Raw genomic sequence first — 23,967 nt, 5'->3', positions numbered from 1 at the left:
CTGGATAAAAGTAGAAAGAAAAATATTTTAATAAACCCCTATAGATCCAGCTTTAAAAATTATCAACTTTTCACCAAACCTGTTTTATCTGGTCTCCTCCATCCTACTTTTATTTCTTGTTTAACGGAAATCTCAGATATAATACCATTTCACCTATAAATACTTTACTATGTATCTTTAACAGATAAGGGCCATGTCTCAAAAACATTACCAAAATACCAACATCAAACCTAACAAAATCAACAGCCTGTTGTGAGGCAGTGATCACATTTATTTTTCCCAGAGACGCCATCCGACGGAAATGCCAGCCAACAAAGATGCCATCCAATGGAGATGCCATCCAATGCAGCACCACTGATAGACAAGACTGCCCATCCCCCCCATCCTCAGACCCATTCTTGTCATAAATCAAGGGCCCATTCTATTCTACTGATCTGCTTTTAAAATATTTTAGCTTTATAATGAGTCTCAACATCCAGAAAAGTTTTCCTCCATTTCATCTTCATTTTAAAGAGTATCTTGGCTATTCTTGGAGCTTAAATTTTCTATGGAGGACATCTTTTCAGTTCTTCAATTCATAAAACATGGTGCTGGAACACTTATTAAGGTCTTCTTTTTATTTCTCTCAGCAGTGTTTCATGGATTTTAACATATACTTACATTTTTCTGTAGGTTCTTTTGGGTTTTCTATGTCCAACCATCTATATGAGCTACTGTTGCCCAGAGAATCACAATTTTTAATAATTTTCTAGTTTTATACTGTCATTTAGCAGGTGAGGAAATTGTGGCCCAAAGAAATTAATGTTTCGGTCAAGGTCATGGAGGTAGTCAGAAGCAGAGCCCAGACTAAAACCAAGTGCCCTGGCTCCAAGTTCTTTCTTGTTGCTCTTGTATTAAAAAAAAAAAAAAAAGTCTATAATTTGCATAAAGCACAACCTTTAGAAATGCTTCCTGTTTTCTTGTTTGTTTTGGGGTTTGGGGGCCATGTCACGCAGCTGATGGTATGTCAGTTCCCCAATGAGGAACTGAACCCGGGCCCTCGGAAGTAAGAGCGTGGAGTCTAACCAGTGAACCGTCAGGGAATTCTCTAGACATGCTGCCTCAACAGAATCCTAGACAGATCAAACAAGCCCTTGTTAAAGTCCTGTGCACCAACAGCATTAAGGCACCAATTTAGAGGGGATTCCACATAGTTTTTTTAACTGCTATATATTACATTTTGACATGTAAGCATTCACTCTGAAATGCAAAAAGACCTCAAATATTTAAATGGAATGATCTCTAACCTATAATTACACTAAGCATGACCAAACAAATGATTGCATACAATAGAAGACTAAGGTGATACACAGCTATTTCCAAAGCAGACAACAATAGTGAGATGACAAGCAGCCAATTTCTTCCTGATTTTCAAATGAGAACAGTGACTGCAGACACAATGACTGCCCACGGGGCAGAGGCAGACCTGGACAGACAACAACAGTCTGGACAAACAAGGTGGCTTTGAGAAAGCAGCTTCACTTATGAATCTACTTTTCATTACACTATTTACACTGTAAGGTCAAGATATGATCCTAAGAAATCGTTCACACTATTCCCCTAACTTCACGCTGAAAATATCCTACATAGCTTGGCGTCCATCCTATATTTAAGAGCACTGAGGAAAAAGCCCTGCATCCTATCACATCCCTCACCCTCACAGGTCCTCACATGGCCAATTGGTTCCCGGTTTGCAGAAAACCATTCTGAAAAACTCCTTGCTCACATGCTGTAACTACTTTACTATTACTTAGAAATAGCCAACTAATCAACATGATTTAACTTCTTTGGTATGAATGTGACAATTCTCAATATCCTCTAAGATTATAATAAAATGTCCTACCTTCTCATCTCGGAAATTTAGAAACTGCTGGAAGACCTCACTCTCTGAGATTACTGGGTGACGGCACATCCTGGTCATCCAGGCCTGAAGCCGCTCCATGCGCATTTTGATAAACTCTTCTTCAAAGCGACCTGCAAGAGACATGCCAAGAGTGATGTGTGACTCTGCCTACGAGGAATCACTGTTACCCAGGTGGAAAGGCTGTTCATATGGCTACTGGCAGAGAGTTACTTGGTAAAAGGTAAACCATGGTAATTTTTCAACAACCTAAAAACAAGCAACACAGTGGATGTTCAAAGGCCCAGAAGAAAGGTAGTCCACGAATCCGAAAGCAAATTTTATCTCAATATGAAAAACTTTCTCTTTCTTATAAACTAACATGCCAGTGCCTGGATGATCATATGAAGCCTTACAGGCAAGAAAGGGGTGATAATATGGAAATTAACAAGCAATTCTTATCAAGAAGGTGAAATTTCTATATTTATAAAAATGTATCTAAATACAATATAATCTCAGATATACAAAATTAAATCTATTATGAAAAGTAACACAAACTAGTTTTTTTTCCCTGTTTTGCTTTTTCAACTACTTAAATGAAAAATAGAAAATGCAATTTTTCCATGAATGCAATAATGAAAGCTGCTATCACAGAACTTAAGGCCATCATAAAACAAGAGCTTAATGGGTGATATTTCTGTTTTAAAAGTAGAAAATCAGTTTAACAAACCTTACATACCAAACATCAAGTGAACACAAAATTTTTATAAGCCTAATAAAATCACTATCAGTTAAAAAGTTTCTGGAGATGGAAATTCTGGCTATAGGTGAGTGTGACAATAGCCAATCCTAGAAAGTGAAGAGGAACTAAAAAGCCTCTTGATGAAAGTGAAAGAGGCGAGTGAAAAAGTTGGCTTAAAGCTCAACATTCAGAAAACTAAGATCATGGCATCCGGTCCCATCACTTCATGGGAAATAGATGGGGAAACAGTGTCAGACTTTATCTTTTTGGGCTCCAAAATCACTGCAGATGGTGACTGCAGCCATGAAATTAAAAGACGCTTACTCCTTGGAAGGAAAGTTATGACCAACCTAGATAGCATATTCAAAAGCAGAGACATTACTTTGCCAACAAAGGTCTGTCTAGTCAAGGCTATGGTTTTTCCAGTGGTCATGTATGGATGTGAGAGTTGGACTGTGAAGAAGGCTGAGCACCGAAGAATTGATGCTTTTTAACTGTGGTGTTGGAGAAGACTCTTAAGAGTCCCTTGGACTGCAAGGAGATCCAACCAGTCCATCCTAAAGGAGATCAGTCCTGGGTGTTCTTTGGAAGGAATGATGCTTAAGCTGAAACTCCAGTACTTTGGCTACCTCATGTGAAGAGTTGACTCATTGGAAAAGGCTGATGCTGGGAGGGATTGGGGGCAGGAGGATAACCGGACGACAGAGGATGAGACAGCTGGATGGCATCATCTACTCGATGGATGTGAGTTTGAGTGAACTCCAGATGGTGATAGACAGGGAGGCCTTGTGTGCTGCGATTCACAGGGTTGCAAAGAGTCAGACATGACTGAGTGACTGAACTGAATCCTAGTCCTAAAAAGCAACTAGAAAGCCGAACAAAAGCCACAAAAACTAGTGCTGTGGAAATCAACCAGAGGCACACAGCCTGTGAGAAGTGTCTATGCTCCCAAACTGTTGACCTTCAGGCCAGAAGAGGGGATTCCGGGGTGCTCTGGCCTGGGACTGCACCCCATCTCTGTACTCCATTCTATTTCCTTTACCATAGAATCCACCCCATGAAAGTCTTACATATTAATCTAGGAAAATATGTGCAGAATCTGTATGCTGAAACATATAAAACCCTATGTGAAAATCAAATATGACATATGTAAGTTCTTGCACTGGAACACTACATATTAAGATTTCAATTCTCAGAGGGTGGCCAGGCGGCTGGGACTGACTAGGGTTTTCCTTGCCAGTGAACCGTGTAGAGTAGCTGCCGGTTTCCTGTCTTCTCTTCACCATGGCTGCCTCTGGTATTGAGGTGAAGGAACTAGAGAAGCGTGCCTCAGGCCAGGCTTTTGAGCTGATTCTCAGCCTTTGACCAAAAAAATCTGTCCCAGGATGTCCCCTTTCCCCTCCTAAGGGGAAGGATCTTTCCCTGGAGGAAATTCAGAAGAGATTAGAAGCTGCAGAAGAAAAATGCAAGTCCCATGAAGCTGAGGTCTTGAAGCAACTCGCTGAGAAACGAGAGCACGAGAAAGAAGTGCTTCAGAAAGCGACAGAGGAGAACGACGTCAACAAAATGGCGGAACAGAAGCTGACCCCTAAGACGGAAGCCGGCGAAGAGAACCGGAAGCCGGCGAAGAGAACCGAGGCGCAAGTGGCTGCCAAACCCGAGCGTTTGCGAGAGGAGGACAAGCACACTGCGGCAGTGCGGAAGAACAAAGGACCCAAAGATCCTGCTAAGGAGACTGAAGCTGACTTCTCTGCTCTGAGAACTGGCTTCCTCCCCATCCCCTTCCTAAATATCCAAAGGCTCACTGGCCAGTGTCATTTTACTTTTGCCTTCCTGACAAATATTCTACAAGCTGATGTAGGACTGTATAGGTAGATCCAGATGGTATGATGTTGTTTTAGGGGCTAAAGCGGGAGAAACGAAAAGTATTTTACTCTTTTTCTAAAGTGTCTTTCTAATGTAGCTGTTTCTTGTTGCGTCTTTCCTACTTGAGTACACCTGGAGTGCTGGGCTAACGGCTAGTACTGTATTGGCTCCATGAAAACATTTCTGTGAAACGAGTATGTAGTGGCTTCTTTCAAATTGTTAGATGCTGAATATCTGCTCACTTTAAAATCCCAATTCTGTCCCAATCTTATAGACGCTACTGTACTTGAATGGTTAATAAAACTGCACAGTGCTGTTGGTGGCAGTGGAAAAAAAAAAAAAGATTTCAGTTGTCCCAAAACTGGTCTACAGAATTAATGCAATTCCAATAAAAACCCTAGCATGATTGTTTATAGGTATCTGACTATAAAAGAATCATGCTGACTCTTAAAATTTACAAGGAAAGGCAAAAGAAAAAGAATAGCTAAAAACAATTTTGAAACAGAACCAAGCTGGAGGATTTATATACCTGACTTCAAGACTTTCTGTATTATAAGGCTACAATAACCAAGGTGGTGTGGTATTGGCAAAAGGAGACACATAAATCAATGGAACTTTAAAGAGTCCAGAAATAAACCTGCGCAAATATGCTTAATTGATTTTTTGACAAAAATGCAAAGGAAACTCAACAGAAAAAGGATACTCTCTTCAATAGATAGTCCAAGAACCACTAGATGACCAGATTTATAACATAAACCTCCACCACCTCACACTTTATAGAAACCTTAACTCAAAATAAACCCTAGACCTAGATGTTAAACTGAAGACTACAAAACTAGACCCCCTCCTGTATGTTAAAACACTTCAAATTCTGCACATACTAGGAGCAGAGGCTAATAAGTACTGCAGAACCTTGGACACCGTGCAGACGGTGACCCACCTCACGGACAGAAGAGACCCTGGAAGTCAGCACAGACCTAAGGGCTATACTGAATTCCGCATTACGAGCAAGTCAACAATACAAGAGTTTATAACCTACTCATTGGTTGGAATTAATTAGTCATTCTTATTTCTCCTAAAACTTTTTTCTGACACAGTTGGTCTATTTACAAACTGTGACTTCAGCTATTATCTTGTTCTTGTGAGGACAGGCTTATCAGGTTCCAGAGAATTAAGAAAAAGGAGAGGAGGGATTTCCATCTGCCCATTTCCTATGACCCTGACCTAGGTTTTCATGAAGTATGTTAATATACCAGTTTGACCCCCAGAAATAAAACCAGATTAATTCAATGTTATTCCGTAAAGAATAAAATCCATAAACAAATTAGAAAAATCTCAGCTCTAAGCTTTCCATGGACAGATTATCGAGTGCACAGAAACGTCATGACATCATCTACTTGGTATTCCTTTTTCTCCTCTCCAGGATTTAAGGGAAGGGCGTTCATACAATAATGATGCTGTGGGCATCTCGGGCAGGACGCAAACGAGAGCAGGGGGAAACAGAGCGGCTCTGTGCCTCCTGGTTTCCTCGGCACGTGGCCCAGTCAGAGAATCAAAGCCCAACTTTCTTCGGACTGAGAGGCTGTTGCTTCTGTGCTTTTCTCTGACATCCCCTGGCTTCAGGCCTGACTTTAAAAAAAAAAAAAAAAGAACCTTACTATGGGAGAACCATGACTCCATGATGCTTTAGGATAGGCCATGGGTTATCTGATTCCAAATAAACAGTGTACTAAAACTGAAAAAAAATAAGAGAAACCCCCACAAGTCTAAGATAGCTCATTAATCCATTTAGTTCAACACCATGGAGAACATATTATGCTAACCAAGTTGATAAAGGAGAGTTTAAAATTCAAACTTGAAAATGTGGAGAAAGGCAGAACTCAAGTTTTCATGGAAAGAAATCTAAATTTTTAGAAAGAGAGCTGTGATTAAAACAATATGGATGACAGAAAGGAGGGACAGTAAGGATACTCAGTGGGCGCAGGACTGGGGTGGGTGACACATCTGAGTGGGAGGAAGCAGTCACGCACCCAACCTGCCACCTGGGCTCCTCGAGAGGCTGCCTGGGTGTCACCCCCGGGAGGGCAATGCAGGCCCACTCCTCCGTTCTGCTAGGACAATGTGAAAATTTTGAAAAGTTCCCCCCCTCCATCAAAATAAAAAAAATTTATTTAAAAACAGTTTCATCTCTTCAAACACTTCGGAGAAGCATACACACTGCACAAAGCAAAGCACAAAGCCGCGCCTTAAGGAGAATAACTCCCTTACCCTGAGTCAGCGGTTCTGAGGATTAGTCCACATTGCACGGTGTGAGCTCTGGAATCACATCACATCCCTTCTCAGCACTTCTGAGCGGCACCTGTGTGTGTCTGAGCTGAAAGCGCCGTGCGTGAGGGGCCAGGGCACACGTGACGCCTGGCACATCGGGACCAACCTCCCTGCAGGCTGGACCACCTGAGCGGGCTCTGCCCGGGCTGGGGCAGCCCCCAGCCCCCAGCCCCTCTCTCGTCTCTATCTCACTCCTGCTGAGTGAGGACCGAATCCTCTCCAGCCCCCCAGACCCCTCGGGCCCAGCTCCCCGTCCACGCTCCTCACGGGCCCAGTTGAGCCTGTCCGTTCCTCCTGCACCGTTCCAGCTCCCAGCTTTCAAGTCTTACTCTCATCTTTGATCCTTCTCTCTCTATTTAAGAGCTTCATGTATTGCAATATTTTCTAGCTAGACATGGAGACTCTAATCTCTACATGAAGTTCAGCTTCTTTACAAACTTTTATTCCAAGACAAACACACTGACTCCTAAGTACTAACATTCCAGTTTGTGGATTAGGCGAAAGGGTTAAAAAAAAATCACTGATCGTTCTCAAAACAGACATAGGAAAAACACTCTCTGACTGCATATTTATGAGGAGCTCTGGTAGCACTGTGGATTATTTACCAGGAGATTACTTGGGGGTGGGGGTGGGGGTGGGAATGACATGTAAATAAATAAGAAAAGGGACAGGGTGATTACTAATGATAAATAAAAATATTTAAATATCAGTAGTCACCAAAATAACTGAGTAGAAAACCTGGTAACTTCCTACATTAACACTTAGAAGCTCTGTGGCATCTACATCTGGTGTTTACAGACTTGTGATGAAAATGACAGGGGCTTCCCAGGTAGCGCGGTGTTAAAAGAACCTATCTGCCAATGCAGGTGATGCAAGAGACATGGGTTTGATCCCTGGATTGGGAAGATCCCCTGGAGGAGGAAATGGTAATCTGCTCCAGTATTCTTTCCTGGGAAACCCCATGGACAGAGGAGCCTGGCAGGCTACAGTCCACAGGGTTCCAAAGAGTCCAACAGGACTGAGCACAGCACCATCAATGAAAATGACAGCTGCAGTATGTAATGCGTTTACATTATTTGGGTCATACACTTTAATTTCTACCTTAGACTATTAGAAGTATTCTGTTTTTCTAATTAGAATTATACCTGTTTTTCCCAGGTCATTTTTCACATATAAAAAAGGCATATATTTCTCTTATAGGAAAGGGTGAGCAATAGAGACACAGGGACTGGAAAAGGTGTAGCGGCAAAGACACGGTGACTTTGTCAGAATTCAAGACACACATGTGCGTAGGGACTCTTGACAGACAAATTTATGGAACCTTTTTGTTAGGTGTGTAGGCAATTACCAAATATGTGGACTATGTGTGTGTATGTGTGTGTATCTATATATGTATTTATGGCTGCAGTTAGCTGCTGTTTCCAGACTCCTGCATCTTGCTCCACTAGAGGATGGAAAGTGCCATTTCTGATTTGCTTTGAATACTCTCACTGGAGTCTTTTCACTTGTTGTCTTGAGTTCTGTCACACACACACTCACCTGTGACTTGCTTATCTGGAAGAGATGGGATTGGAATGGCTGACCCAAACTTAACCAGCAGACGCTCATATAACCAGTCAAAGTGTTTATACCTGTGGTTTACTGATCGATTAGTGTTCTGCAAGAGAAGGAAAGAGAAAAAAAGTTACCAATATCAACTACAGAAAATGAAGAAAAAAGCAAGCCGTTCCTAGTAATGTAAGCACGGTTCTGTTTTGATAACTTAGATACTTACAGTAGGGGTTAACTGATACTCAATGTAGCTCTTCAAACCGTACATTTTGGAGCCTTTCCTGGGATCTGCTACCACACAGTCAAATGTAGAGGAAGGGTAAACCCACATCGGGCCATAATCTCCAACCTACACATTGCAGGGAGAGGTGGAAAATCAGTTAACACAATTGATATAAATCATCAAGTGATTCTTTTTAGGGCTGGAAGTCCTTAGGAGAGTCATTCTTGCTCTTCTTTGAGAAATTATCTATATAAATGCTCTCTGTTCTTACTAAGGTTCTATTTGAAAAACACACTTAATCGAGAGGCACTTCTGCTCCCGTGTGGGCATCTTAGGCCACAGAGAGGGGCCGAGCTGCCTTTCCTCGAGAGGATGCTGGGCAGGACACAATCTCTCTCCAGTCCAGCTGTCCCAGTTTTATGTAATGAAGGGCTAGCTTTTAAAAATTTCAAATCTACTGCAGACTAATAGCTCTGTGAAAAATAAAACGACACACTTGGCTGTCTCAGCAATGCCAAACTGCCATCAAACTCCCTCAACGCTTACTCTCATCTTCTGTATGCCCTAATTCTTTTTCAAGGTGAAAGGAGGAAAAAGCGAGGTGAGGTATGAAAGTTCAGAGGCTACTAGGTCAGGACGGTGACTGGGGCCTAGAGAGCTTTAATAAGGGACTACAGGTCTCTGACAACAAGTGCTTAATATTATGGTTCTCCAAGAGGGACCCAGGTCCAGAAAACCCTCCTGAAGCTGCAGGGCAGGAACCTTTGAGAGGAGCTTTGGGGAATTTCCCTCAGTGACGGGGCCCAAGAGAGGAGACTCTGACGGACCAGGGCCCGGCATCCATGAGGTCATTACTTTACTAGTGGGTAGGGATGCTACACCTTGAAACCAAAGGACCAGGTCTCTGCTTTTTCTTGGTTTTCTGAAGCCTCTATGGCTTTCCTCACTTCCTTTTCCACACAAGAAGCCCACACAGGCAGGCCTGACTAAAATATGTGGGACAACTCAAATGCCGGGGTCCTTCGGCTCTGTTCCAACACTCTCACGCTTATGACAAAGTCCCATGCTTACAAGAATCTGAGGGGCAGGGGGGCCATGGGCTCTTGATTCTGTGGAATTTTTAAATTTAATAAAAAGAACAGGATACATGTTCAGTATTTACAAAAACATCTGAAGAAAAAAAAAATCTTTAACCTAACCATTCAGAAGATAATCACTCCAAGTTTGTGTTCAGGGAAGAAGGATTAAAGGGCTCTTGTCATAGCCCTTCTCTCTGGAGTTTTCCAGGATTTCAAGCATTCCAAAGAAGTAGGAACAAGTAATATAAAAAATAGTGTCATTCTTGCAATATTATTGAGTCTCCTAGGACCCAAAGATTATAGAATAAGACTAAATTATTTCCTCCTGAGTTGAGTCCATGGTGATTACATTCAAGGCCCCTTGTCCTCCTGCCCTATTCACAACTTACAGTTACATGACTAAATCAACACGGTCAGAAGACAGCTACAGTTCTTTTCTAAAATTTTATCTGGAAATATACAGCTAGGTAACACTTAGAAAATCTATCCACAGTCAACATGTGGGTGAAACCACAGAGCCTGTGTCATCTTATGAGCAAGCCTTTCAAAGATGGATATTCTGAACGGTGTCACTAACTGCCAGCTTTCATTTGCTAGCTCCTTACCATGAACTGGACAATTGATTTAATGAGAGAAAACTATTACCAACATAGAGGAAAAGGGAACTTATTCTGATAACATGCATGTACTCTGCCAAGGTAGAAACCTAAATATCTGAATTGTGTTTATTATCTAAATATGTTTGGCTAGTAGAAAAACAGCATGTAAAAGGTAACTTCAAAATACTTCAGAAAAAGAAATATTATAAAAAACACATATATACTATGGGTATTTGTTCAATTACTGGTAGTCTGAAAAGGTAAAAATAAAGAATGCCTAGACAGTAATAGGCATTAATTTATGCTATTTTTTATACTTTTAGTATACTGTCAGTTACTTACCTGGAGCACTAAATGTGTTTAAGAATACTTTCTAAATGACTAATAACCTTCTTTAAGATACTATACAGGAGCTTAATTAGAAACAAAGCAAAAAATAAACAAACTTACAATGATCGGAATTTTCTCTTTGGGTTTTGCCAGTTGCTTGGCCAACAAATACTGTTCCATCCCAGGTTTTGCAAATCCAGGAAATCTAATCATGAGGACAAACGTTCGTGAGTCTTATCCTTTTCCTTGTAAGAATTCTATAGCTCTCATCCACATTTACTTAATACAACAGTTTGAACTTGTTCTGTCTTTCAGATGTACTGGAACTAGGAAACTAAGGTAAATGAAACCTGACATAATCAGATTGTTCAACAGCCAGTTAGTCATTTAATTAAGCTTTATCTGGTAAGAGGACAGTTTGACTCCAGAAGGTGTGATATTTATGGGTGCTCGATTTGCTTGATCTGAGACACTCTATTACCACACGGAGACCGAAGGGCAGACTAGAGACTGTCCCCCAGGCACAGAGGCAGACAGAAAGTACTGAGCAGATCGGTCTAGATGGCTCCATGGGGCGAAGGCCACACGCTAGCATCTTACATCCAAATTAAAGCGCTTGTGCACATTCTCCCTCAGGAGGCCACAATTACCCCGAAGAAACTGCCACTGTCCATAAGGACTTGTGCCATTTTCTTTGGAAATTGTCTTTGGAACCTGTCTCCTTAGAGACTTCAAACATGATAAACTTGGCTATTTCCAGAAATCAAATCTACACCCAAAGCAAAGTTCTAAAATGGAAGAAAAGGTGGAATCAATGTATACCCACCCAAAGCGCAACTTCTAAAGAAGACAAGATTGAGTTTTAGAATTTTTTTTTAAAAATAAACAGGGGGTAAAAATGTTCAGAAAGCAAAATACCTAAAATAGGAAAAGAAATCTTATTTCTACAAAAACCAGCCGTATTACGTCTGATTTCATTCCTAAAGCAAGCTAAAGGCCAATGTTACACTCACAGGGGCCCATATCGTTTCCTTCACCTCCCTGGGATTCAGTTTATCCGAGAGTAAAAGAGATCATATGTACCACAAAGGGGTGTGAGAGCACCACGAGAGAAAACACACAAACTGCTCTGCACAAAGCCTGGTCATGGTAACAGATCAATACGTGGTAAAACATTTAAAAGAAAGTTATCATTATTATTTTTAGCTTTCCTGTGACATCAGCAATGAAACAATATGTAATGAGTTGATAAAGGTAAAAAAGAGTATTTGGCAGATTATTAAACGGAACATATATTTCACTTAAAAAAAAAAAGCTTCCAAGCTAAGAGCCAAATAAAAAAATAGACACGATCAAATCACGCCCCAAACTCTGTGATCACTGGAAAGAGAAACAGCCTCTCTGTCTCATCACAGCCTCTCATACGAGAGCCCCCGTTCCCCCAGCTCTTACACCTACTTGTTAAGTGGCAGCTTCATGGAAGAGCTGCTGGCCCGGCTGTTTCCTCGCTGAGCACCTCCTGCTTCTGCCGACTCTGGATCCTTGAAGTAGGGAGATGACTTGGGCTCATCCCAGTCTTCGTCCCAGTCGTCATCATCACCAGTTGCTGGAGGTGAGAACAGAAGATTGTCGGTAAAGACAGACCAAATAAGGACGGGATGACTTAATTTTCTGGTAACAGCTACCAACTGGGTTAACCAATTTTTTAAAGAAGAAGAAAAGGGTACATGGTCAGGATTACAATAAAGATGCGAAGAATACAGGCTCTGTTGTTACGCTTGTGAGTTACAGTTGTGAGTCTTGAGGATTCTGCCTTTTGGCACAAAAGACAAGTCAGAAACAACTTAAAGAGGGCTGTTGGCCCAAGTAACTTCAGATAAATGTCAACGATAAAAACACTCTGGAGGGCCTTCCCTGGTGGTCCAGTGGTTAAGACTCTGTGCTTCCAATGCAGGGGTCTCGGGTTCAATCCCTGGTCAGGGAACGAAGAACCCACATGCCATGTGGTGCGGCCAAAAGATGCCAAGCAAACCCTTGTTGGTGTGCAGGGAAGGTCTGCTAGAGGCCTGGCTGTGCTGTCCTGCTTAGTCATGTCTGGCTCTCTGCAACCCCATGGACTGTAGCCCGCCAGGCTCCTCTGTCCATGGAATTCTCCAGCCAAGAATACTGGGGTGGGTAGCCCTTCCTTTCTCCAGGGGATCTTCCCAACCCAGGGATCTAATCCATGTTTCCTGTGTTTCCTGCATTGGCAGGTGGACTCTTTACCCCTGGGCCACCTACACATTGATAAACCTAGCTTTATAAACTTGCAAACAAACAGGTCAAATACCCTTTAAGCCAAGAGACTGGGGAGCACAAAAGGGTGACAGATCTTTGAAAAGGAATTGCGTAACACGAATAATAACGCAGGCCAGAGAAGGATGAGGCGGTGGAGGAGAAGGGACAAGTCGTGACTAAACCAGCATCGGGAGCCTAACATTCTAGTGATCCTCTCCGTGTCAGATGGGGTGCTGCCAGCTTTCCTCCCGCCCACTCGCCCTCCGCCACTGTTCTCTGCCTCCGTCTCCTACCTCTGAAGGCCCAAGGTGTCCCTTCAGCATTAGGCAGGAAAGTGCCCTGGGGTCTCCTCCCTGAGAGTGCCACCACGAGAAGCCCAGAGACAAATGTCAAAAGGAAAAAGAAAAGACTAGAAGGTATCAGAAGGATCTGGGCCAGGATTCCAGCAACACCACATCACTGCAGAAGTGATGTCAGCAGTCTGGTCTGGACCCAGCCCCCGACTCCAGGGCCAGGTGGGAGCCAGAAAGCAGCACCTGCGCCCTTCAAGGCTCCCGACCCACGCCCCCTGCCGTTCAGCACACTCAGTTCTGGGCATAATGAGCTCAGACAGGGGTCATTACAAAACAATGGGTGGGTCTCTTAATTTCAGAACAGACATAAATAACCTTTCTTAATTCCTTAACTGTTTCTCCTTTTAGAAAGTCTTCCTTTGCCTCAGTGTTTCCATTAAGCACCGGGGAGTCAAACAGGTAGTCCAGGAAATGATAGAACAGCTAAGTCAGAGGTCATAAACCGGCAGGTGATAAACCACAGTCAATCCATGTGCATATTTGTGCATATTTTTTTTTGGCCCGAGATTTAAAAACAAATGTGTGTTAATAGCGAGGATTTTAAAGTGGGAAGTTGACAAAAAAATCGAGATTTCCAGCCTCTCTGGAGGAACACCAGCTCAGTCCTCCTGTGGCGCATCAACCTGCTGCCCACCTCTGTCCTCCAGCAGCCCCAAAGGATTACTCTCTTGTTTCACTTTATGAACCTGGTCCCTGCAAGCGTTTGCATGCTGACAAGGTTCTCCTTGACAGGGAGCCGAGAGTGGACCAAAGAGTATAATTACCTCATTTGGATTCAGAAGAGTCAGTTTGCCATTAGTGAGTGAGACCACAGTTCCCGTGATTAAACCCCTTTGACCGGGATGCCCTCTAAGGGTGCCCCTCCCCCTCACCTGGTCCTGGGATGCCCTCTAAGGGTGGCCTCCCCCGCACCTGGTCCTGGGATGCCCTCTAAGTGTGCCCCTCCCCTTCAGCTGGTCCTGGGATGCCCTCTAAGGGTGGCCCCCTTCACCTGGTCCTGGAATGCCCTCTAAGGGTGCCCCCCCCACCTGGTCCTGGGATGCCCTCTAAGGGTGGCCCCCCACCTCACCTGGTCCTGGGATGCCCTCTAAGGGTGGCCTCCCCCGCACCTGGTCCTGGGATGCCCTCTAAGTGTGCCCCTCCCCTTCAGCTGGTCCTGGGATGCCCTCTAAGGGTGGCGCCCCCCTCACCTGGTCCTGGGATGCCCTCTAAGGGTGCCCTCCACCTCACCTGGTCCTTGGTAGGCCTGGGGATGGCCAAAGGCCGAGTCCCAGTTGTTGGCAGCGCTTCTCTGGGCTGCGGCCCCCTCCGGCTTGGCTCCCCAGCCATCCGAGCTTTCCCAGTTTGCAGGTTTGGAAGCATTCCAGGCTGACCAGGGGTCACTGCCACTGCTGACCTGTTATTAGGGGTAAAAAAAGGAGAGGATATTTGTGACTTCTAGAAAGCACTACTCAATTCAGTAGGAAGCAATTGAATAGGGGTGCTGAAAACTGATAGAAATGTAAAATAATTAAAAAAATAAAATTTTAGAAACAGGTAGGCAAGCACAAAAAGCAGCATCAATCGACTTTTACTGCTAGCAATTTGCCGTGTTTGCTCAGGAACTTTACAACTGTTAACAGAGAAACTCTCTTTTTTCCCCTTCCCCCAAGTAACAGCTTTTATGAAGCTGCTCTCATTCTCATTCGTGCTCTGACACTCCCACTGTGTAACAGAATATGTGACATATTCATAAATAACAACTATTTTCTATTTTCAAAGCTGACCTGAACAACACTGTGCCGTCTGTATCTCTTTGCATGCTTTTTTTCTCCACTTAATATGTTTTTGAGCTTATATATGCTAATAATATGCTTTATTGACCTTAACTGCTTGATAGTAATCAGTTGTATTTTTAACTGTTTGATAATTTTTATTTCAAAAGGTATTATGTTACCAGTTTAAAAAAAAATCAAAAGAGTAAAAGGATATGAAATATAAAAGCATTCCTACCACCTTAAGATGCCAGTCATTCTCTCAGAGACGACGACTCCTAACAAAGTCCTTTGTACATACTTACTCACACATGCCATGCAATGAGATTCTTTTTGCTTTAAACATGTTCTAAGTGAGCCACATACTTACTCATACATGCCATGCAGTGAGATTCTTTTTGCTTTGAACATGTTCTAAGTGAGCCACATACTTACTCACACAGGCCATGCAGTGAGATTCTCTCTGCTTTAAACACGTTCTAAGTGAGCCCCAATTACACTTTCTGCTCTGCACTTCTCTTTTGTTTTTCCATAGCCTGAAACATTCTCCTAGGTATTAACACATCAGCATGTGGACGATGACATTCTTTTACGCGACTCCACAGAATTCCTTTGTTTCCCATCATCTAAGCAGCACGTGCTGATGCTCACTTAACTTGTTTGCAGTGTTTTGCTACTGCTAATAACGCTGCAGTGTACATCCTTATACATCTTTCCTCACATATCCAATAGATCTATGTGAAATTCCCGGAAGAAAATTACTAGGTAATGAAAGTGTGCATTTATTAATAAAATTGATAAGATTTTGTCAAACTGCTTCCTACACTCCTACTACATGCCAAGGGGTGGCGTCTTGCATAAAATGGGGCTATCATGCCAAGTTATTTTTAAAATATTTTCTACCATTATTCTTTTGCATAATTTTATAGTTTATTAATGTTATAAATAAAATTTTCAAATGGGTAATACATGGCACCCTATTTCAAGGAATACTGCAGTAAGAGGAGCCAGAGGCAACCAGTTTTTTTGTTGTTGTTGTTTTCTTGATTTTTAAAATAATTTATTTACTTTTAATTGAAGGATAATTGCTTTACAATATTGTGTTGGCTTCTGCCATACATCAACATGAATCAGCCATAGGTATACACATGTCCCCTCCCTCTTGAACCTCCTTCCCCACCTCTCTAGGTTGTCCCAGAGCCCCAGTCTGAGCTCTGAGTCATACAGCAAACTCCCACTGGCGATCTATTTTACATGGTAGTTCCCATGCTACTTTCCGCTTCTTTCCCACCCTTCCTCCCCCATTAAGTCCACAAATCTGTTCTCTAGTCTGCGTCTCCACTGGTGCCCTGCAAACTGCATCATCAGCACCATTTTTCTAGAGTCCATACATATGCATTAGTATACGACATTTGTTTTTCTCTGACTTAGTTCACTCTGTATAATGGACTCTAGGTTCATCCTAGATTTTTAAATTTTAAACCTTCAACCTGTATGGAATTGACTTCGGTATAAGAAATAATATAGGAATCCAGCTTAATTTTTTCCTGTAGCCATCTGTTGCCCTAACATCATTTAATGAATAATCCATTCTCTCCCCACTGATTTGAAAGCCACCTTTACCATACCCTGAACTTGGGACTATTTCTGGGACTCTTTCCTATAATCTATTCCTCTAATACCAAACTACTTTGGAGCCCACTAGACAGAATGCCATATGGTGAAGTTTGTACTTTACCATAACATCTTTTATTATTTTTACAGTGAACTTCAGCATTGGTTTTCTGTTTTTAAAACTAAAACAACCTTCAGTTTTAGGATTAGTATGTCAGTGGTAAAGAATCCACCCATCAATGCAGGAGATGCAGGTTCGATCCCCGGTTCAGGAAGATCCCCTGGAGAAGGAAATGGCAACCCACTCCAGTATTCTTGTCTGGAGAATCCTATGGACAGAGGAACCTGGTGGGCTATAGTCTGTGGGGTTGCAAAAAAGTCGGACACGACTTAGTGACTAAACAACAACATGTCAAGTTTAAAAAATATGATTTCATTTGAACCTTAAATTTGTAGATAAATTTAGGGAAAACAAATAGTGCCTTAAAAATTTTTTTTTTCAATGCTGAAATCTATTAATTCAAGGACATGGAATAGCAAAGTCTTCCTTCTCACACACAAAACAAAATGAAACAAACCTGATATTAGAGAGAGAGAGAATTACCCAAATGGCCTCATATGCCTCTCTAATGTTTTAGAATGCCACCGTGGTTGGGTTTTTTCTCACTCTTCACCAATTGACATATGGAGGGATAACTGCCAGCCACCTACCAGAAGCGTCGACAACAAAGCACACGTTTTACAAAGGAAATATGACTGCATTCTAACATCTCTTGTACCTTCAAGATGATGTTACTAATGATTTTGCTCAACGTCAAATATTAACAGAAGAAAGACATTTCATCCATATGACTGTCAATTTCTCAAATACACAGCTGACAAGGAGCTCCTCTCAAGCCACTCTAGTGGATTCTGGAAAAGAAGGCTGTTGTGCTGAGAGCTGGCCAGTCACACCGCAGTTAGGAGAATCCCTTCCTCCACAGCTTTCTTCAGGGGTGGGGGTGGGGGAACAGATACTCTGTGCTCTCCAGACTCTAAACCAGGAGGTTTTGTTTTCACAATAAAAACTTCAAAAGGTCTGCAAATTCTGGATGGTAACATGACAGTACAGATATTCGTCTGGCATTTCTAGAAACTACTGAGGAAAAGGAACAGAGAGCTGCAATCTAGAACAACAGACGAGTGAAAGTCCTGCCCCGCTGGAGAGTAAGACTGTTGGCAAACCGGCAGAGAGAGGCATCCTAGCAACACGGAGGAACAAATGGGACATGAAATTCACAGCAAGTATCCTAAAAAACTGAAACACATAACATGATACTCTGAAAAACTACTTCGTTAATAAATCGTTTATAATCAGTGCATCATGACTGGGTCATGTGCAGGACCTTGGCTCTCTACCTAGGTGATGAAATCCGTATTGGCAAATCACTGTTTGCTTTTGTCCCATGCCCCACCCCCCTGCCCCAACCCCAAACCCCCCTCACCCCCGGGGAATATTCCTTCTTTCTTATTTCAGCTTGACTTGTGCTGATAAATCTTTCAAACCTGACCAACTAGAAATCTCCCCAGGTTCTATCCCTAGGGCCCCTCCTCTAATAGCAGTACTGAACAACCAGCTCCCAAAGCCAGGGTCTGCCACCCCCTGAACCCGCCCTTCCTGTACTTTGGCCTCTGGCTCCTCCGCTCTCCACCCCCAACAACCCTGCTGTCCCGACTGCAGGCACCTGGTCACACGACCATCCAAGCCTCTCCTCTGCTTTCTGCCAGCTCTCCTTCCTCTTTCTACCCAGCGAGGTCTTCATCCTCTTCTTTTCCCTCCCTTTATGGTAACAACCGCCACACCCCCCCACAACCCAGCCCCCTGGCCATGACCAACTCAACTGCATTATTTCAAAACCTTTCACTAGACCTCACTGACCATAGGATGGATTCTAAGCTCATTAGTCCACTGATCAAAATCCTACCTTTTCCTTCCACGACGTCCCCATCCTCACTAGTCGCCACTGATCCTCATTCTTCGCATCAGCCTGCAGTTTCCCAGACTTTCCCACATCCTTCCCTTTGTTCACGCTCTACTCTCCATCTGTGCACCAAGCCTGCAGGAAAGCTGTGCATCTCACATATACATGTAAAGGGGGGGCAAGGATGAGAACACTGGCCCACTGGTTCAACTTTAAATCCCCTTATGAAATTGTGCAGGAGACTCGGGTTCGATCCCTGGGTTGGAAAGATCCCTGGAGAAGGGAAAGGCTACCCACTCTAGTAGTATTCTGGCCTGGAGAATTCCATGGACTGTACAGTCCATGGGGTCACAAAGAGCTGGGACAGGACTGAGCCACTTTCACTTTACTTTATGAAACTGCAGCAATTTGACTCAAGTAAACAGCCCACAGGTTGAATGTTAAATCCCTTTATGAAACTGTAGCAATTAGACTCAAGTAAACTTCTCCTGGGCGCAGTGGTTAAGAATTTAAGCTCTAGAGCTGTCTGTCTGGGTTTGAATCCCAACTTTACCGCTTACTAGCTGTATGAACTTGGCCACTTACTCCATCTCTCTTAGTTTCCATACTTACTGAATGGATATAACAGCATTAACTTCCGCACAGGACTTTTGTAAGGATTAAAAGACATAATGCATATAAAACATCTCACAGAGTATCTATCTAGCACATAGCACAAACTCCGCAGAGGTCATCTTACTACACGGGGGCTCACTTAGAATATAAAGAAAAGCCTGATGACTGGTAATCTTTGAGTGAATCCCCATTAGTTTACACTTTAGAGGAAAAGACCATCAATTATATTTTCAAAATAATGCCAGATCACATTAATAGAGAAACTTTTATTTAAATAGGTGATTATAGGCACTTAAAATACTTTCTATTCTAGCCAAAGATTTGTTTCCTTCAGATACATATAAGAAAGAGAAAGAAGACAGAAATGTTTTGCCATAAAGTTCAAAAGCAAGTCTTGATTCTTGGGGGTTTTGGCACATTTTCTGTGTGCTGAATGCTGAGATCTTGCTTTTCTTCAAAGCCTAACCCCAGTTGCAACAAACTGGGCTATAGAACAAGTGGTTTAACGATCCTTTGGCCTCTGACTTCTTTGCTCTCAATTCCAAGAACCCCTTCCGTCCCTCACCTGCAGACATCTGGCGGCACAATAATGCCTTCTGCTCCTCCGCTAAGGTCTCGAGGGGCCTCTCTTTTCCTTTGCTCCCAGGCCTTCCCTCTTTCTCCTTTCTACTGAGTCATCATTCTCTTCTGGGCTGGCCCCCCTTACAGCATCAAAAACATCCAGACTGTCAACTCCATGGTTAGAAATCCTTCATTAGACCTCACTGTCCCTGGAATAAATTCATCAATCAAGTCTCGTTGAAAGTCTTAGCCGAAAGGTCTCCAAGCTATAAATCCCAATCACCCTTTCAGTTCCTATAAGTCCCACTTTCTATGTTGCCATGTTTCCAAGAAGACCTTTATTTAGTTAGCTACTTGACCGGAAACAACACCTTGCTTGGGGGAAAAGGATTAGTTCTAAGGGTTTCAAATTGAATTTTACCTTATTTATGGAAGGAGAAGGAGAAGGAGAAGATGAAGAAGGTGGTGATTGGCTGAGACTTTCAAGACAACCAATCTGAGCCAAAATATCCACCTTAAAATAAAAAAAGGTGCTCAGTAAATGAAGGGTGGGGGAAAAAAAAAGAGTATACCGAAGCTAAAAACAGCAAATGCATAGCAGGGCTAAGTTCAGCAGAAAATTCCAGCATGCCACTCATGCACAAACATTACACGCAGAAACCAAAGCCCTAGTGCGTAGTAGCGGGTTATCCTCCGTGCATTAATGTATGTTCTGAAGACTGTTGTTGTCACAACACAGCATCACTGAAGTACTAAAAGTAATTATACACAGCACAGAAGGAATGGAACAAATACCATGCGAGTCATACAGTCACAGAAAAAGAACTCCAGAGGAAAAGCAATGCCAAGCTTTACAAAATGTCAGGATGTTGAACTAGTGCTTTCAAAGCTACCAGATGTGAGATGAGCAAAGCTTCCTGGAACCTGAGAGCCACAAAGGACCTACCCAGGACTGGCTAAGAGCACAGAACAGCCTGTGAGGCCGTGAACTCTGCGAGCTCCTGAGCCGCTGGCCACCTTGGTGTGTAGAATTGACTTGAGAAGAGATAACCGATACGCTCCCCGGAGCTAGGCAGTGGCCAAGTCAGCATCGCTGAGGGGGACCACCTTGGAGCCCAGCTTGCAGGCTTCGAATCCCAGCTCCACAACCATCTAGTAGGGAAGTCATGACTGCTGACATCTGTATGGTGTTCGAGAACGCACTTTCCAGGTATAACTTCCTTCTGAAGAAAGTGGTGGTATGATTTCCATTTTGTAAATGCAAGTAAATTTGGTTTTGGAAATCAACTAATAATACAAGAAGACAATCACGATGGAGTAACTGCGATCCAGTTTATGCTTCCACTTAAGACTAAAAGAGACGTTATATATGAAGCTGTCTTCAAATCACTGGCCAACAGGCAACAGGGGACCTGACACCTACCTAGAGAGACCTTCCAGGCCTCAGGTCAGGGACGGGGGATCTACACAAAGACCACTGGTCTTGTGAACTGAGGAGACAGAGCTGGGAGTCTGGGGCAGAGCGGTGAGGAGGAGAGAGCGGCACAGAGGCCCCAGAGACTGGGTGAAGAGGTGGGGATGGGATCCCAGGTCTTAGGCTGCGTACCAATCAGCACACACATACAAGGAAGCGGCCACATGAAGGGTTAAGTATCAACCTCTCGGCAGGGTGGATCTCACCAGCCAGCACGGAAAACCTCAGGATTCAGGATTCACGGGGTGTGATATCAGGTACAGAACCGCAAAGGCTTTTGCCTCAGAGACAGAGGCAAAAATATCCCTAGGCTGAACATTGCTCTGGCCCCACCCTAAGAAGCTTACACTGGAAGAATTAAACTGTTTCCTAAGTAACTTCCTTTTTAAAACAACAGCAACAACAACAACAAAAACCCTACTAGTCTGCAACCGCTGGCCACAAAAATAATAGGATCTGGTTTTGTTATATTTTGCTACTTAGCTGTACTTTGCTTCTGAGATGACATCCTTGGGCCACCAGGACGAATAAGAATCAAACTCTTACTTCTGACAACAGGCATCAGTGAACGTGGGCAAGGGCCTGTTTAGAAGACCACAGCAAGACTGACTTGCCTCACTGGTTTCCCAGGATGTTCTTCTGGATTCAGAGGAAATCAGGTCTTTTGGTTCAACTGGTTTTCCTGTTCTTCAAGACACAGTCTAGGAAGAACACTCTTCACTGCCCAGATCACGAGACTGACAGTGCTGCAAGAGAAGACGCCCGCCCTTCTCTGTGTCCACTTGAACTAGGTCAGACCTCGGCTATGAGGCCATAACCGAGGTCTGAGAATTAATGAAAAAGGTAACTTATATTTCACTATGGTTGCTTTCTGCTTGGCTTTCTACCAAACTAGCGAACAAGAGTACAAAGAATATATAGAAAGGTTCAACAGAGGCTGACGAGTAAGCAGAGCTCCCGCTGCCCACCTGGTTCCTTATAGAGGATGCTCACTCAAAGTTCAGTACAGGTCAACACGGGTCATTCAGTTTGACAAGTCTACCAGGTAAGAAGGGTCAGTAATCAGGGGACTCACCACCTTGTATATTATCATCCTGGGGGAAAGGTTTTGGAAGCATTCGTAGGTCCACCTTATTACACGCAAGGAAATTCTCGTGTGTGCCTCGGTCACACACGTCTACACCTTACTGGTTACGCTGTCACGGTCATTCACACTGCTACACCCTAATATACGGTCTCCTGCTTGGAGGGAAAGAAGGAAGGAAGGAACTTCCAGAGGAAGACTTTGTCCAGGGGCATACAACAAAAATGAACAGAAATTAACTGGGTTTGTGAAAGCCGAGGTTATGGTGTTTTGGTTTGCTTTTTGTAACTCATCTGCCTGATTGAGGCATAACGTCTTTATCTGACATTTCTCATTCATCAGATGTTTAATAACCATGTGCCAATTGTGTCAGGAAATGGGGATAGTAAACAAATAATGTGATTCCTTTATAAGCCAAGAATATTTCAATCAGTTTCTGATAAAGGTTTAATTCTCTTTCTCAAAAAGGCCCACAAAAAGTATAGAATTGTCTTATGTAAAAAGCCTAATCATTTCAGTTCAAAATACAGATAGAACTTGTAAAATTTCCCATTTTGTTCTTTATAGATTTTTTGCTAAAAGGACATCATTGAATTCTACAGATGAACCTCTACTGATTTAAAAAAGCCATCTACAGAAATATAAAAACTTACACATTCATTTAAAAATAAGGCTAGATCAGAACAACATTCTAATTCTATTTGCAGCCAGTCACATAAGTACTACTGACTGGAAAGTACCCCCTCAAAGCTCAAACAGCTCACTGTTCAGTCACTAAGTCGTGTCTGGTTCTTTGTGACCCCATGGACTGCAGCACACCAGGCTTCCCTGTCCTTCAGCACCTCTCGGAGTTTGCTCAAACTTATGTCCATTAAGTCGGTGATGCCATCCAACCATCTCATCCTCTGTCATCCCCTTCTCCTCCTGCCCTCAATCTTTCCCAACATCAGGGTCTTTTCAAATGAGTTGGCTCTTCGCATCAGGTGGCCAAAGTATTGGAGTTTCAGCTTCAACATCAGTCCTTCCAATGAATACCCAGGACTGATCTCCTTTAGGATGGACTGGTTGGATCTCCTTGCAGTCCAAGGGACTCTCAAGAGTCCTCTCCAACACCATAGTTCAAAAGCATCAATTCTTTGATGCTCAGTTTTCTTTATAGTCCAACTCTCACATCCATACATGATCACTGGAAAAACCATAGCCTTGACTAGACAGACCTTTGATGACAAAGTAATGTCTCTGCTTTTTAATATGCTGTCTAGGTTGGTCATAACTTTCCTTCCAAGGAGTAAGCAAACAAAAACGTCTCATTAATTTCTAAAAAGTAAGTTCTGTAAAGATTCAGTGATTGAAGAGTTTTTAAAAAGATCTATACTGAGAACCTTTTTATAATTATATAATTTAAACACTAACAACTGGGTGAAAACCAACATGAGGACAAGTATTAACACATGTTTAGCAATGATATCTGAGATTTATTTTCACCAGCAGGCTAATACATGCTGGAGGCACAGCTACTAATAGAAAGTGCTCCTGAATCTGTAAAATACCAGATAAATAACTAATAATGAAACCACCAATAACCACTAAAAACTATTCTTTTTTAAAGGTATTGTAATAGCTGTCCTTATCCACCTTAAAATTATACTAGAAAAAAAAAAACAAGAATCTAATTCA

General features: G+C 42.8%; 1 protein-coding gene, 1 non-coding gene and 1 pseudogene across 3 annotated transcripts in view; 2 read left to right on the top strand and 1 right to left on the bottom strand.

The window, feature by feature from the left end:
* Window positions 1-23,967, bottom strand: part of SNX9 (sorting nexin 9) — an 89,228-nt gene that overhangs the window by 19,897 nt on the left and 45,364 nt on the right. The window contains exons 5-11 of one of the 2 annotated variants that reach the window (XM_061428417.1): window positions 20,154-20,246; window positions 14,458-14,623; window positions 12,056-12,203; window positions 10,718-10,802; window positions 8,590-8,715; window positions 8,355-8,472; window positions 1,883-2,013 (exon numbers count right to left, since the gene is read on the bottom strand). In XM_061428417.1, the coding sequence (XP_061284401.1) occupies window positions 1,883-2,013; window positions 8,355-8,472; window positions 8,590-8,715; window positions 10,718-10,802; window positions 12,056-12,203; window positions 14,458-14,623; window positions 20,154-20,246 (867 nt within the window). The remainder of the gene's footprint in view (window positions 1-1,882; window positions 2,014-8,354; window positions 8,473-8,589; window positions 8,716-10,717; window positions 10,803-12,055; window positions 12,204-14,457; window positions 14,624-20,153; window positions 20,247-23,967) is intronic. The other variant, XM_061428418.1, reaches the window with a different exon arrangement.
* Window positions 3,806-4,546, top strand: LOC133254225 (stathmin-like; annotated as a pseudogene).
* Window positions 12,509-12,581, top strand: TRNAG-UCC (transfer RNA glycine (anticodon UCC)). The gene has a single exon. It is a non-coding gene; the product is annotated as a tRNA-Gly (tRNA).

This window comes from Bos javanicus, chromosome 9 (assembly GCF_032452875.1).
Source record: "Bos javanicus breed banteng chromosome 9, ARS-OSU_banteng_1.0, whole genome shotgun sequence".
Classification (NCBI taxonomy): Eukaryota; Metazoa; Chordata; class Mammalia; order Artiodactyla; family Bovidae; genus Bos; species Bos javanicus.
The sequence above is the reverse complement of the archived record's forward strand: the minus strand, read 5'-3'. Positions and strand labels throughout refer to the sequence as shown.